Source organism: Pristiophorus japonicus, chromosome 5 (assembly GCF_044704955.1).
Source record: "Pristiophorus japonicus isolate sPriJap1 chromosome 5, sPriJap1.hap1, whole genome shotgun sequence".
Classification (NCBI taxonomy): domain Eukaryota; kingdom Metazoa; phylum Chordata; class Chondrichthyes; family Pristiophoridae; genus Pristiophorus; species Pristiophorus japonicus.
The window spans coordinates 215,736,760-215,749,958 of NC_091981.1; the positions used below are offsets into that span (position 1 = coordinate 215,736,760).

Genomic DNA, 13,199 nt, shown 5'->3' on the forward strand with positions numbered 1-13,199 from the left:
GGGAGGGAGGGAAGGGGAGCGAGGGAGGGAGGGAAGGGGAGCGAGGGAAGGGGAGCGAGGGAGGGAGGGAAGGGGAGCGAGGGAAGGGGAGCGAGGGAGGGAGGGAAGGGGAGCGAGGGAGGGAGGGAAGGGGAGCGAGGGAGGGAGGGAAGGGGAGCGAGGGAGGGAGGGAAGGGGAGCGAGGGAGGGAGGGAAGGGGAGCGAGGGAGGGAGGGAAGGGGAGCGAGGGAGGGAGGGAAGGGGAGCGAGGGAGGGAGGGAAGGGGAGCGACGGAAGGGGAGCGAGGGAGGGAGGGAAGGGGAGCGAGGGAGGGAGGGAAGGAGAGCGAGGGAGGGAGGGAAGGGGAGCGAGGGAGGGAGGGAAGGGGAGCGAGGGAGGGAGGGAAGGGGAGCGAGGGAGGGAGGGAAGGGGAGCGAGGGAGGGAGGGAAGGGGAGCGAGGGAGGGAGGGAAGGGGAGCGAGGGAGGGAGGGAGGGAAGGGGAGCGAGGGAGCTACGGTGTGGTGGGAGAGAGAGAGAGAGAGAGAGAGAAAGAGATGAGGGGGAGAGTAAGAAAGCAAAATAGGGAAAGAAATTGATTATATAGGTAGATGTAGTGGAAACAATTATCTCACTTTAAACCCAACCCCGCTAATTCATGCCACATTACCAGTTTTAACCAATCTAGTTTGTAAAAGACAGTTACGTTCTGCTATATTCTTCCTAAACATAGAAACATCGAAAATAGGTGCATGAGCAGGCCATTCAGCCCTTCGAGCCTGCACCGCCATTTAATATGATCATGGATGATCATGCAACTTCAGTACCCCACTGCCGCCTTCTCTCCATAGCCCCTGATCCCCTTAGCCGTAAGGGCCACATCTAACTCCCCCTTGAATATATCCAACGAACTGCCCTCAACAACTTTCTGTGGTAGAGATTTCCACAGGTTCACCACTCTCTGGGTGAAAAAGTTTCTCCTCGTCTCGCTCCTATATGGCTTACCCCCTATCCTTAGATTGTGACCCCTGGTTCTGGACTTCAACACTGGGACCATTCTGTCTGCATCTAACCTGTCCAGTCCCGTCATAATTTTGTGTGTTTCTATGAGGTCCCCTCTCATTCTTCTAAATTCCAGTGAGTATAAGCCTAGCCAATCCAGTCTTTCTTCATATGTCAGTCCTGCTATCCCGTGAATTAGTCTGGTGAACCCTCAATAGCAAGCACGTCCTTCCTCAGATTAGGAGACCAAAACTGCACACAATACTCGAGGTGTGGTCTCACCAAGGCCCTGTACAACTGCAGTAAGACCTCCCTGCTCCTATACTCAAATCCGCTCACTATGAAGGCCAGCATGCCATTTGCTTTCTTTACTGCCTGCTGTATCTGCATGCCTACCTTCAGTGACTGATGTACCATGACACCCAGGTCTCGTTGCACCTCCCCTTTTACTAATCTGTCACCAGATAATAATCTGCCTTCCTGTTTTTGCCACCAGTGGATAACCTCACATTTATCCACATTATACTGCATCTGGCATACATTTGCCCATTCATCTAACCTGTCCAAGTCACCCTGCAGCCTCCTAGCATCCTCCTCACTGCTCACACTGCCACCCAGCTTAGTGTCATTTGCAAACTTGGAGATGTTACATTCAATTCCTTCGTCTAAATCATTGATGTATATTGTAAATAGCTGGGGTCCCAGCACTGAACCTTGCGATGCCCCACTAGTCACTGCCTGCCATTCTGAAAAGCTTAGTCTTAAACGAGATTACCATACCTTGGCTATTTCTTCCTGCATGCGTTCTTCATATTGCTTTTCCAGAAGATGTATAAAGTGAGTAGATTCACTTGTTTCCTCTTTAGTCTCTTGCAATACAGCTGTTTGGAGAACTTCACTCAAATCTTGGACCCTCGAAGTAGGCTCCCCCCCAGCAAACTCAGTCGACTCCTCTCCAAATATTTCCATCTCCTGATTGTAAAGTGTTCTTATCGTAGCTTCCATTTGTTCCAGTTTTCGATTGTGTTGCTCTTTCGAATCAGAAATCTCATCCTTATATTTGGCATGCAAGGTCTTTCTCAATATCTGCAGTTGTTGTGAAATACTAAGCTGTTTCATATGCCATTGTTGTTCCTGAGTGCTATCCACCTTTGCCTCGACCTAAAAAAAACATGCTGGTACATAAGTCACGTAAAGTAAGCCTTTTGATGGCAGATTTGAAGGAGCAAAATTCAATGCTCATGGTGCTCTTTAAGCAGTTGATATTTAATAGGGCCAAGTCAAAGTTCTAAGTCTTGATTTGTTAAATTGACTAACTTGATTAAATATCCAAGTTGACAGTCTGTTGAATTAATATTGGGACATTAGAAGCAGCACAACATACAATCTTAAATTAATTCTGCGGGATTATTTAGTTTATGTCAAAGCCTCTATCAACCAACCCTAAAACAGGTCATTTTTACCATGCATTTGGTTAGCCACAAGTCAGACATACAGGCCATATACAAGTTTGTTTTACACTTAAATATAGAAAAATAGGCAACATTGCTGATGTACATTGTCAGCAGCCAAAGAAATTCAACGGTCAAGGCTGTTGATGCTTCTAACAGAAAGCAACAGCTGAATTGCAGTTTTTTTTGTCTTTTGTGATGCAGGCTTGGGTTGGCAAATGGCAGGTAACATTCATGCGAGGTAATGACCATCTTTAACAAGAAAGTCCAACCATTCCCCATGACCTTCAATTACCATCAACATCATTTTGGAGAGTCAGTTGGGCAGAGGCTGGGTAAAGTCACTCATCATCTGACCCCTTTAAAGCCTCTCCGCCATCTACAATGCTTCAGTCAGGAATTTGATGGATTACTCACCACTCGCTGGATGGATGCAGTCATAACAAAATTCAAGAAACTGATCATCATCCAGGAAAGTGTACTTCACTTGATCTTGCCACTGAATATCCACCCCCTCACCACTAGCACACTGGCTGCAGTATGTTTGATCTATAGTATGCACTGCAGGTTAATTTAACAGCACCTTTCACCCTGCAACCTCTACTGCCGAGGACAGAGGAGCAGTGTTGTGGGAACACTATCACTTCCAAGTCTCATACCATCCTGACTTAAGACATATATTACCGCTGTGTCAATATCCTGAATTTCACTACCTAACACCATTGTAGAAGCACTACCACAAGGACTGCAGCAGTTCAAAGAAAAGGCCCAGCACCATCTATTCAGAGCAACCAGAGCTGGGCAATAAATGCGGCCTTGTCAAGAGTTGTCCACATCCCGAAAACAAATAAAATAAACAGATCAATTGATCATGCATCTCACTGCTGTTTGTAGGGCATTACTGGTACAGAATAGTTGCTGTGTTTGCCTGCAAAACAAATTTATCACTGCACTGCGTGTTAAGCATTTTGAGACATTTAAATGCAATAAAATGCTCTATATATTTCCAAGTATTTTACTGAGCATGATGGAAGACAATGCACCAGACATTCTTTATTTTATAACTTGCTATTTTATAACTAAAATCATTCACCACAATAAAACTGGCCATTCCAAACTGCCTAAAGTGCAAGATACTGCAAATAAAATAGAACAACCTACTTATTGGAAGTTGACCAAACTATCTGCATCAGATGTTGACATGATAAAGTGCCAAACTGATTTTAAGAAGTACATCTTTGCAGAGGTCACATTTAGAGTTTTTAAACATTCAAGTGGATGCATGACCAATGTTGGAAAACTCAAGATTTCTGCTTAGAACCCTCCAAAAATATGGGGCTAGAAATTGCACAGCGACCCGTTTGGGGTGATTGCTGTGCGAACAAGATTTTCAACTGACGGATCCTTCCGCTTTAGTGCTCCAAGGGGGAAGTGGAGTGCTATCACTTCCGAGCGCACTAAAGGGAGTGAGAGGGGTGGTATCGGCAGATTGCTGCACAATGTTCGTGCAGCACTTCCATCTGTACAGGCTCCTTCCCTCGCTTAAAGGGAAGGGCCAATGCTGGGTGACCGAGTATTCCTGCTGTCTGTGTTGGGCCACAGGACCTGCACTATGTCCATAGCAGGCCCAAGCAATGAGAGAGGGAGCAGGGCTGAGCCATCGTGGGTTCCAAAAAAAGCAAAAAACACTACATGGGGAGATAAGTACATTTTGCCCTACCTAACCGCCATTGTCTTTAAATATCGCTCCCCAAGCGGCCAGCTGAGGTGACAACAACACCTGCAGCTGCCGTTGTTGACGCCCGTTGTTGCAGGGGGCAGGGGCAAATATTGCATCCAGGCAGTAATAGGGCACTGTGCACCGGATGACGTCAGAATCTCCGGGGCGCAAGAGAGTGAGGCATTAAGTGTTAGTTCCAACACAAAACCAGCAGGGATGTTCGTGGGCATTGCTGATTTCGATGTGCCCGATCAGTAACCCCTTAGCGCCCCGTTACCACACCCCGCAGGTGCTAACGGGAGGCACAAAGCAGGCCAATTTCTCCCTCATGGATTTTACACTGGAAGACTTCCCTGTAATGTGGGAAGAAGATTTGGACTTGCACTTGTCAAAACTGCATTTCAAGATTCCCATAACTTGCCCCAAGAGGCAACATGGCATTTCAGTATGGGCTTTGTTCTTTTTATGAAGGTTCTTCTGTTGGATATTATAAGATACACTGCACCGCGCTTTCACAAGAACACAATAGGAGCAGGAGTAGGCCATTTGACCCCTCGAGCCTGCTCCGCCATTTAATAAGATCATGGACTCCGTTCCACTTCCTTGCCCGCTCCCCATAACCCCTTTATTCCCTTATCGCTCAAAAATCTGTCTATATCCGCCTTAAATATATTCAAAGACCCAGCCTCCACAGCTCTCTGAGGCAGTGAATTCCACAGATTTACAACACTCAGAAGGAATTCCTCCTGATCTCAATTTTAAATAGGCCCCTTATTCTGAGACTATGCCTTAGTTTTAGTTTCTCCCATGAATGGAAATATCCTCTCCGCATTCATCTTATCCAGCCCTCTCATTATCTTAAATGTTTCGATAAGATCACCTCTCATTTTTCTGAACTCCAATGAGTATAGACCCAACTTACTCAACCTATCTTAAGTCAACCCCCTCATCTCCGGAATCAACTTAGTGAACCTTCTCTGTACAGCCTCCAATGCAAGTATATCATTTCATAAATATGGAGACCAAAACTGCACGCAGTACTCCAGGTGTGGCCTCACCAATACCCTGTACAGTTGTAGCAGGACCTCTGCTTTTATACTCTATCCCCCTTGTAATAAAGGCCAACATTCCAGTTGCCTTCCTGATTACTTGCTGTACATAAGGACATATGAAATAGGATGGGGTAGGACATACTTCCCCTTGAGCCTGCTCCGCCATTTAATACGATCATGGTTGATCTGATCATGGACTCAGGTCCACTTCCCTGCCCGCTCCCAATAACTCCTTATTCCCTTATCGTTTAAGAAACTGTCTATTTCTGTCTTAAATTAATTCAATGTCTCACCTTCCACAGCTCTCTGAGGCAGCGAATTCCACAGATTTACAACCCTCAGAAGAAATTCCTCCTCATCTCAGTTTTAAATGGGCAGCCCCTTATTCTGAGATTATGCCCTCTAGTTCTAGTCTCCCCTATCAGTGGAAATATCCTCTCTGCATCTACCTTGTCAAGTCCCCTCATAATCTTATACGTTTTGATAAGATAATCTCTCATTCTTCTGAATTCCAATGAGTAGAGGCCCAACCTACTCAACCTTTCCTCATAAGTCAACGCCCTCATCTCCGGAATCAACCTAGTGAACCTTCTCTGAACTGCCTCCAAAGCAAGTATATCCTTTCGTAAATATGGAAACCAAAACTGCACACAGTATTCCAGGTGTGGCCTCACCAATACCCTGTATAAATGTAGCAAGAATTCCCTGCTTTTATACTCTATCTCCTTTGCAATAAAAGGTCAAGATTCCATTGGCCTTCCTGATCACTTGCTGTACCAGAATACTATCCTTTTGTGTTTCATGCACAAGTACCCCCAGATCCCACTGTACTGCAGCACTTTGCAATCTTTCTCTATTTAAATAATAACTTGCTCTTTGATTTTTTTTCTGCCAAAGTGCATGACCTCACATTTTCCAACATTATACGCCATCTGCCAAATTTTTGCCCACTCACTTAGCCTGTCTATGTCCTTTTGCAGATTTTTTTGTGTCTTCCTCACACATTGCTTTCCCACCCATCTTTGTTTTATCAGCAAACTTCGTTACATTACACTCAGTCCCTTCATCCAAGTCATTAATATAAATTGTAAATAGTTGAGGCCCCAGCACCAATCCCTGCGGCACCCCACCAGTTACTGTTTGCCAACCAGAAAATGACCTATTTATCCTGACTCTCTCTTTTCTGTTAGTTAGCCAATCCTCTATCCATGCTAATATATTACCCCCAACCCCATGAACTTTTATCTTGTGCAGTAACCTTTTATGTGGCATCTTATCGAATGCCTTCTGGAAATCCAAATACACTACCTTCACTGGTTCCCTCTTATCCACCCTGCTCGTTACATCCTCGAAGAACTCCAGCAAATTTGTCAAACCTGATTTCCCTTTCATAAAACTATGCTGACTCTGCTTGATTGAATTATGCTTTTCCAAATGTCCTGCTACTGCTTCCTTAATAATGGACTCCAGCATTTTACCAACAACAGATGTTAGGCTAGCTAGGCTGCTGTCTCTGCAGCCACTTCTTTAAGGACCCCCTAGGATGCAAGCCATCAGGTCCAGGGGACTTGTCTGCTTTTAATCCCATTATTTTACCGAGTACTACTACTTTAGTGATAATGATTGCATTAAGTTCCTCCCTCCCTATAGCCCCTTGATTTTCTCCTAGTGGGATGTTTTTAGTGTCTTCTATTGCGAAGACCATTACAAAATATTTGTTCAAAGTTTCTGCCATTTCCCTGTTCCCCATTCTTAATTCCCCAGTCACATCCTCTGGGGGACCAACATTTACTTTAGCCATTCTTTTCCTTTTTATGTACCTGTAAAGAAACTCTTACTATCTGTTTTTATATGTCATGCTAGTTTACTTTCATAATCTATCTTCCCCCTCTATTATTTTTTTTAGTCGTTCTTTGCTGGCTTTTAAAAGTTTCCCAATCCTCTGGCCTCCCACTAGCCTTGGCCACATTGTATGCCCTTGTTTTCAATTTGATACCATTCCTTATTTCCTTAGTTAGCCACGGATGGTTATCCCTTCATTTACAGTTTTTCTTTCTCATTGGGATATACTTTTGTTGAAAGTTATTAAATATCCCCTTAAATGTCTGCCACTGCTCATCAACCATCCCTTCTAGGACCTCAGCACAATTCCAGGCCAATCTGATAGAACTGAAGCATTCTCTGGCTACAGGCTACAAGGGTCTTAGGTAAAATTATTTCCTAACAGACATGGTCACACAACGCAGAGCTGCCATAATACTACACTAATTGGCAATCTCACACAAAAACCATAGTACAGCTAGTATGGAAAATAGACAGCGACATACTGAGGTTGGGGATGAGGCATCTTATTTAGAGAAAGTGGAGGGGGCTCAACTCTGCATCTTAAGCAGATCCATAATTAGAAAGAAAAAGAAAAAAAAAACTTGCATTTATATAGCGCCTTTCACAACCTCAGGACATCCCTAAGCACTTTGCAGCCAATGAATTACTTTTGAAAGTGTAGTCACTGTTGTAATGTAGGAAACGCAGCAGCCAATTATGCACAGCATGCTCCCACAAACAGCAATGTGATAATGACCAGATAATCTGATTTTGTTATGTTGATTGAGGGATAAATATTAGACAAGACAACGGGGATAACTTCCCTCCTCTTCTTTGAAATAGTACCATAGGATCTTTTATGTCCACCTGGGAGAGCAAACGGGGCCTTGGTTTAACATATCATCCGAAAGACTGTACCTCCGCACTGGTGTGTCAGCCTAGATTTTTGTGCCCAAATCTCTGGAGTGGGACTTGAACCCACAACCTTCTGACTTGGAGGTGAGAGTGCTACCCACAACCACAGCTGACATATAATTAAATATAAATTATAATTTTGATGCTGTTACTCGGTGCTCAAAATGGGAAAAAGTTTCATGGCCCAGCACCTCAATAAGCACAACATTCACCAAGGTGAGGAATGAAGTGACCAGGTGTGTCTAATGAGGGAAGATAAAGCCTATTGGTTGTTACTACAGTGTTTAAGCCATCTTGGTTTTTTTTTAAGTCAGAAAAAGAAGAAAAAGTTTAAAATAACGAGTTTGCGAACATGTGTGGCCATATCTGGGAATTCAGGGATGGAGGGGTGCGCAAATGGGGAATGACTCGGACCAGAATGATCATATGTTTTATATAGGAGGGCAGTAATGTATTGTGAGTCAAACGTCAAAAGTGTCTTAAAGGACATCAGTCCCACAATTCCCTGTTGGCAATCTGATATTAACTCTGGTATGCAGAGGAAACAAATTAAGAGTGTATAAATTTATATTTAAGCTACATGAAAGTATGAATATTCAGGAGAGAGAGAGTGGGGAAAGTGAGCAAGAGAAGAATGAACCAACAAAAAAAATACTGCGAATGTAAAATAAACTATCTTCCTTGTCTGGCTGAACTTAAGAATTGCATTCACATTGACTTCTCATCCTCGGTGATTTCAACCTCTATCTCAATTCATCATGCTCTCTCTCCTGAATTCACTAGCCTATCCTCCCTTAATCTCTCCCTCTATGTAAACTCCTCAATCCATATTTACGGCCAGTCCCTCAGCCTTGCCATCTCTCGTGGCCTCGCTACTCCCATCGTGTCACTCGCAGAAAAGGCCATCTCTGACCACTTCCTCGTATCGCTCTCCACCCACATCCCCCTTCCACCCCCCAACCCTACCTCCTTCTGTGTCCGCCCCTGGAAAAAAAACTCTCTCCCAACTGTACTGATCAACTCCCAACTGTCCAGCTTTTGGCCCTCCATTCACCACGACATTTCTGCAGCTACCGATCTGCTCAATCACATCCTCATCACTGTCTTTGATGCCCTAGTCCCTGTTAAAACAATTACTTTCTTTCACCCTGGTCATTCCCCCGGTACAGCCCTGCTCTTCACACCCTTAAGTCCAAAAGATGCAGACTTGAACGGATATGGCGGACAACTGGTTTAGCTATTCGGCGCCAGATCTGGTTGGACCACACAAAGCACTATTGGGTCCTGCTCTCGTCTGCCAAAATCGCTCATTATTCCAGAATCATACCGGAATGTAAAGATAAACCCCGGCTTCTATTCTCCACTGCTAAGCGTCTTTTTAAACCCCTCTACCCAGTCTCCACCCTCAACTCCAACAAGAAGTGCGAGAAGCACATCGACTTCTTTGTCTCTAAGATTGAGACCATCTGTTCGCCCGCCTCTGCCTCTTCACTTCCTTCCCCTAGCCCACCTGGCCAAACTTCTTCTAAGGAAGCCCCCGACCTCACATCTTTCTCCAGTTTCTCTCCGATCTCCCCTCATGACTGTTCCGAGTTCCTGAGACCCACTTCCTGCTCCCTGGACCCTATTCCCACCAAAATGCTGACCACCCAACTTCCTTTTCTGGCTCTCACGTTAGCTGATATTGTTAACAGTTCACTTTCCTCAGTGACTGTCCTCATCTCCCTCAAATCTGCCTTCATCACCTCTCTCCTCAAAAAAAACTCCTTTCCCCTCTGTCCTTGCAAACTAACCTCCCTAATCTGTGTCCTTCTTTCCTGCAATTCCATGTTTGAATCCCTCCAATCCGGTTTCAGCGCCTGCCACAGTACCGAAACGTCTCTCATAAAAATCACAAATGACATCCTTTGTGACTGTGACAAAGGCAAATTATCCCCCCTCACCCTTCTTGACGTCTGCAGCCTTTGACACGGTTGACCACGCCATCCTTCTCCACCGTCGCCCAGCTGCGTAGGACTGCACTCACCAGGGAATCACCTGCAACGGCTTCTCTTCCCACCCCCACATCGTTAACTCTCGTGTTCCCCAAGGATCTATCCTTGGCCTCCTCCTATTTCTCATCCACATGTTTTCCCTTGACGACATCATCCGAAAACACAGCATCAGTTTCCACATGTACGCTGATGACACCCAGCTGTACCTCACTACCACTTCTCTCGACTCCTCCATGCTCTCTAAATTGTCAGACTGCTTGTCCAACATCCAGTACTGGATGAGCAGAAATTTTCTCCAATTGAATATTGTGAAGACCGAAGCCATTGTTTTCGGTCTCTGCCACAAACTCTGTTCCCCAGCCAGAGTCCATCCCTCTCCCCAACTTCTGTCTGAGGCTGAACCAGACTGTTCACAATCTTGGTGTCATATTTGGCCCTAAAATGAGCTTTTGACCACATATCCGCAGCATAACTAAGACCGCATATTTCCACTTCCGTAACATCGCCCGTCTCCGCCCTTGCCTCAGCTCATCTGCTGCTGAAACCCTCATCCATGCCTTTGTTACCTCTAGACTTGACTATTCTAATGCAATCTTGGCTGGCCTCCTACATTCTATCCTACGTAAACTAGAGGTGATCGAAAACTCGGCTGCCTGTGTCCTAACACGCACCAAGTCCTGCTCACCCATCACTCCTGTGGTCGTTGACCTACATTGGATTCCGGTTAAGCAAAGTCTCAATGTCAAAATTCTCATCCTTATTTTTAAATCCCTCCATGGCTTCGCCCCTCCCTATTTCTGTAACCTCCTCCAGCTCCACAAACCCCCACCCCCTTCCCCCAAGATGTCTGCGCTCCTCTAATTCTGCCCTCTTGAGCATCCCCGAGTATAATCGCTCAATCATTGGTGGCCGTGCCTTCTGTTGCCTAGACCCCAAGCTCTGGAACTCCCTGCCTGAACCTCTCCGCCTCTCTTTCCTCCTTCAAGACCCTCCTTAAAACATATCTCTTCGACCCAGCTTTTGGTCATCTGTGCTAATTTCTATTTATGCAGCTCAGTGTCAAATTTTTTTATCTCAATACTCTTGTGAAGCGACATGGGACATTTCACTACATTAAAGGCACTATATAAATACAAGTTGTTGTTATTACAATTCACCAATATACTCGAGCCTTATTTGGTTTGGTTTTCCTCAAAACTCTTTATTCAATGTGGTACAAGTAACTGAGTAAACTACAATTACAATAAGAAACTAAATTAAACAAAGTATATAAATATTAACAAAACATTCATGCCACACAAGTGCTAGGTAATGGCCATCTCCAACAAGAGAGAGTCTAACCAGCTCCCCAAGACTTTTAATAGCATTACCATCGTCAAAACCCCCATCAACATCCAGGGGTCACTTTGTCCCAAACTTAACTAGACCAGCCATGCAAATACTGTGGCTACAAGAGCAGGTCGGAGGCTGGGTATTCTGCGACAAGTAACTCACCACCTGATTCCTCAAAGTCATTCCACCACCTACAAGGCACAAATCAGGAGTGTGATGGAATACTCTCCACTTGCCTGGATGAGTGCAGCACCAACACTCAAGAAGCACATCATCATCCAGGACAAAGCAGTCCACTTGATCAGCAGCCATCCACCACCTTAAATATTCACTCCCTCCAACACTGGCGCACCGTGGCTGCAGTGTGTACCATCTACAAGATGCAATGCAGCAACTCGCCAAGGCTTCTTCAACAGCACCTGCCAAACTCGCGATCTCTACCACCTAGAAGGACAAGGGCAGCAGGTGCATGGGAACACTATCACCTCCAAGTCACACACCATCTTTACTTGGAAATATACCGCCATTCCGTCATCGTCGCTTGGTCAAAATCATGGAACTCCCTACCCAACAGCACTGTGGGAGTACCTTCACCACCACCTTCTCAAGAGCAATTAGGGATAGGCAATAAATGCTGTCTTGCCAGCGACATCCATGAATGAATCAATGAAAAAAAAATTTAGTAGTTCCCCCTACACAAAAACTCTATTAGAATGCCAGAAAATATACAAATCTAATGGTTACATTTTATAATTTGACAAATACATTAAGCAATTTGCTGTCTTTACCTTATAGTCCCCTGCATTTTGTTGTTCTAGATCAACAGCACAACTGCCAGCCACTTGATCAGGGACATTTATTTCTGACCTAAATAACAGGTTGGAGAAAACAAAGAACAAAAAAACAAACAAAATCAGTTTGAGTTCAATAAAGCTAATTTAGTTACGCTCACTGTAGAAACCTTTGTTTTATCAGTTGCTTTCCTCCTTTAAGACCCTCCTTAAAACTCAACTTTTTGACCATGATTTTGTCACCCTCACTAATATCTCCTTCGCCAGCTCTATATCCATTTTGAGTGTGATTACACCTCTATCAAGCGCCATGGGATGTTTTTCTACATTAAAGGTGCTATACAAGTACAATTTGTCGTCGTTGTTGCTGGACTGGATTTATTCAGCAGTAGCAGTGCTCATTAATATCCTGAAGGTGGAGACACAAACCTACATACATGCAAAGTTTTACAAAAGTACAAAGGGCGGATGGGGTGAAAGATGATTTGAAACAAAGCATTCCAATTAAGATAGCATATCGTATATCAGGAAGTAATGAATTTCAAATACAAACCTGCAAATTGTGAGAACAGTTTAGATAAAGAAAATGTAATGAGTCTATTAAGTTGGACCCATCCAATGTAATACTACTGCCAGGAGACTATAATGATAGTGACTATATTGAGTAACTGTAACAAAAAGTTTGAAGGGAATGCTCATTCGCCCCGCCCCATCAAGTCAAAGATCCTAAAATAACCAACTTTATCGACATCGCAAAGTATTTCAGATGCCTAGATCTAGTTTCCTTCAATCCTCTTTTCTCCAGTGAAATAAGTTCGGCTGAGTTTCTTCTAAAAACCTAGAGCCTGAAGCTATAAAAGGAGGTCATTTGGCCCATTGTGTCCTATCACAATTCCACTTCAAATCATAGATTACCTTTTACTATTTTAAATATCTCTATTAGATCACCTCTTAGTAGCCTTCTTTCAAAATTTAACAGTCCAAGATTTTTTTTCCATCTGTCCTACTTCAATCTTCAGATTAGGGATATATACCTTGCAACTCTTCTCTTCATTGAATACAGTGTTGAACTGCACCCTTTTTCAGTAATCAAAATTGAAAGGCTGCAGTCTGATTAGAGAACTGCAGAGTTTTAAAATAA

The 13,199-nt window shown here is 44.2% G+C and overlaps 1 protein-coding gene across 1 annotated transcript in view; it reads right to left on the reverse strand.

Moving 5' to 3' along the window:
* The window catches only part of akap9 (A kinase (PRKA) anchor protein 9), a 353,045-nt gene that overhangs the window by 195,777 nt on the left and 144,069 nt on the right, over positions 1 to 13,199 (reverse strand). Inside the window, exons 16-17 of the mRNA XM_070880224.1 lie at positions 12,056 to 12,134; positions 1,760 to 2,140 (exon numbers count right to left, since the gene is read on the reverse strand). Of these exons, the coding sequence (XP_070736325.1) occupies positions 1,760 to 2,140; positions 12,056 to 12,134 (460 nt within the window). The remainder of the gene's footprint in view (positions 1 to 1,759; positions 2,141 to 12,055; positions 12,135 to 13,199) is intronic.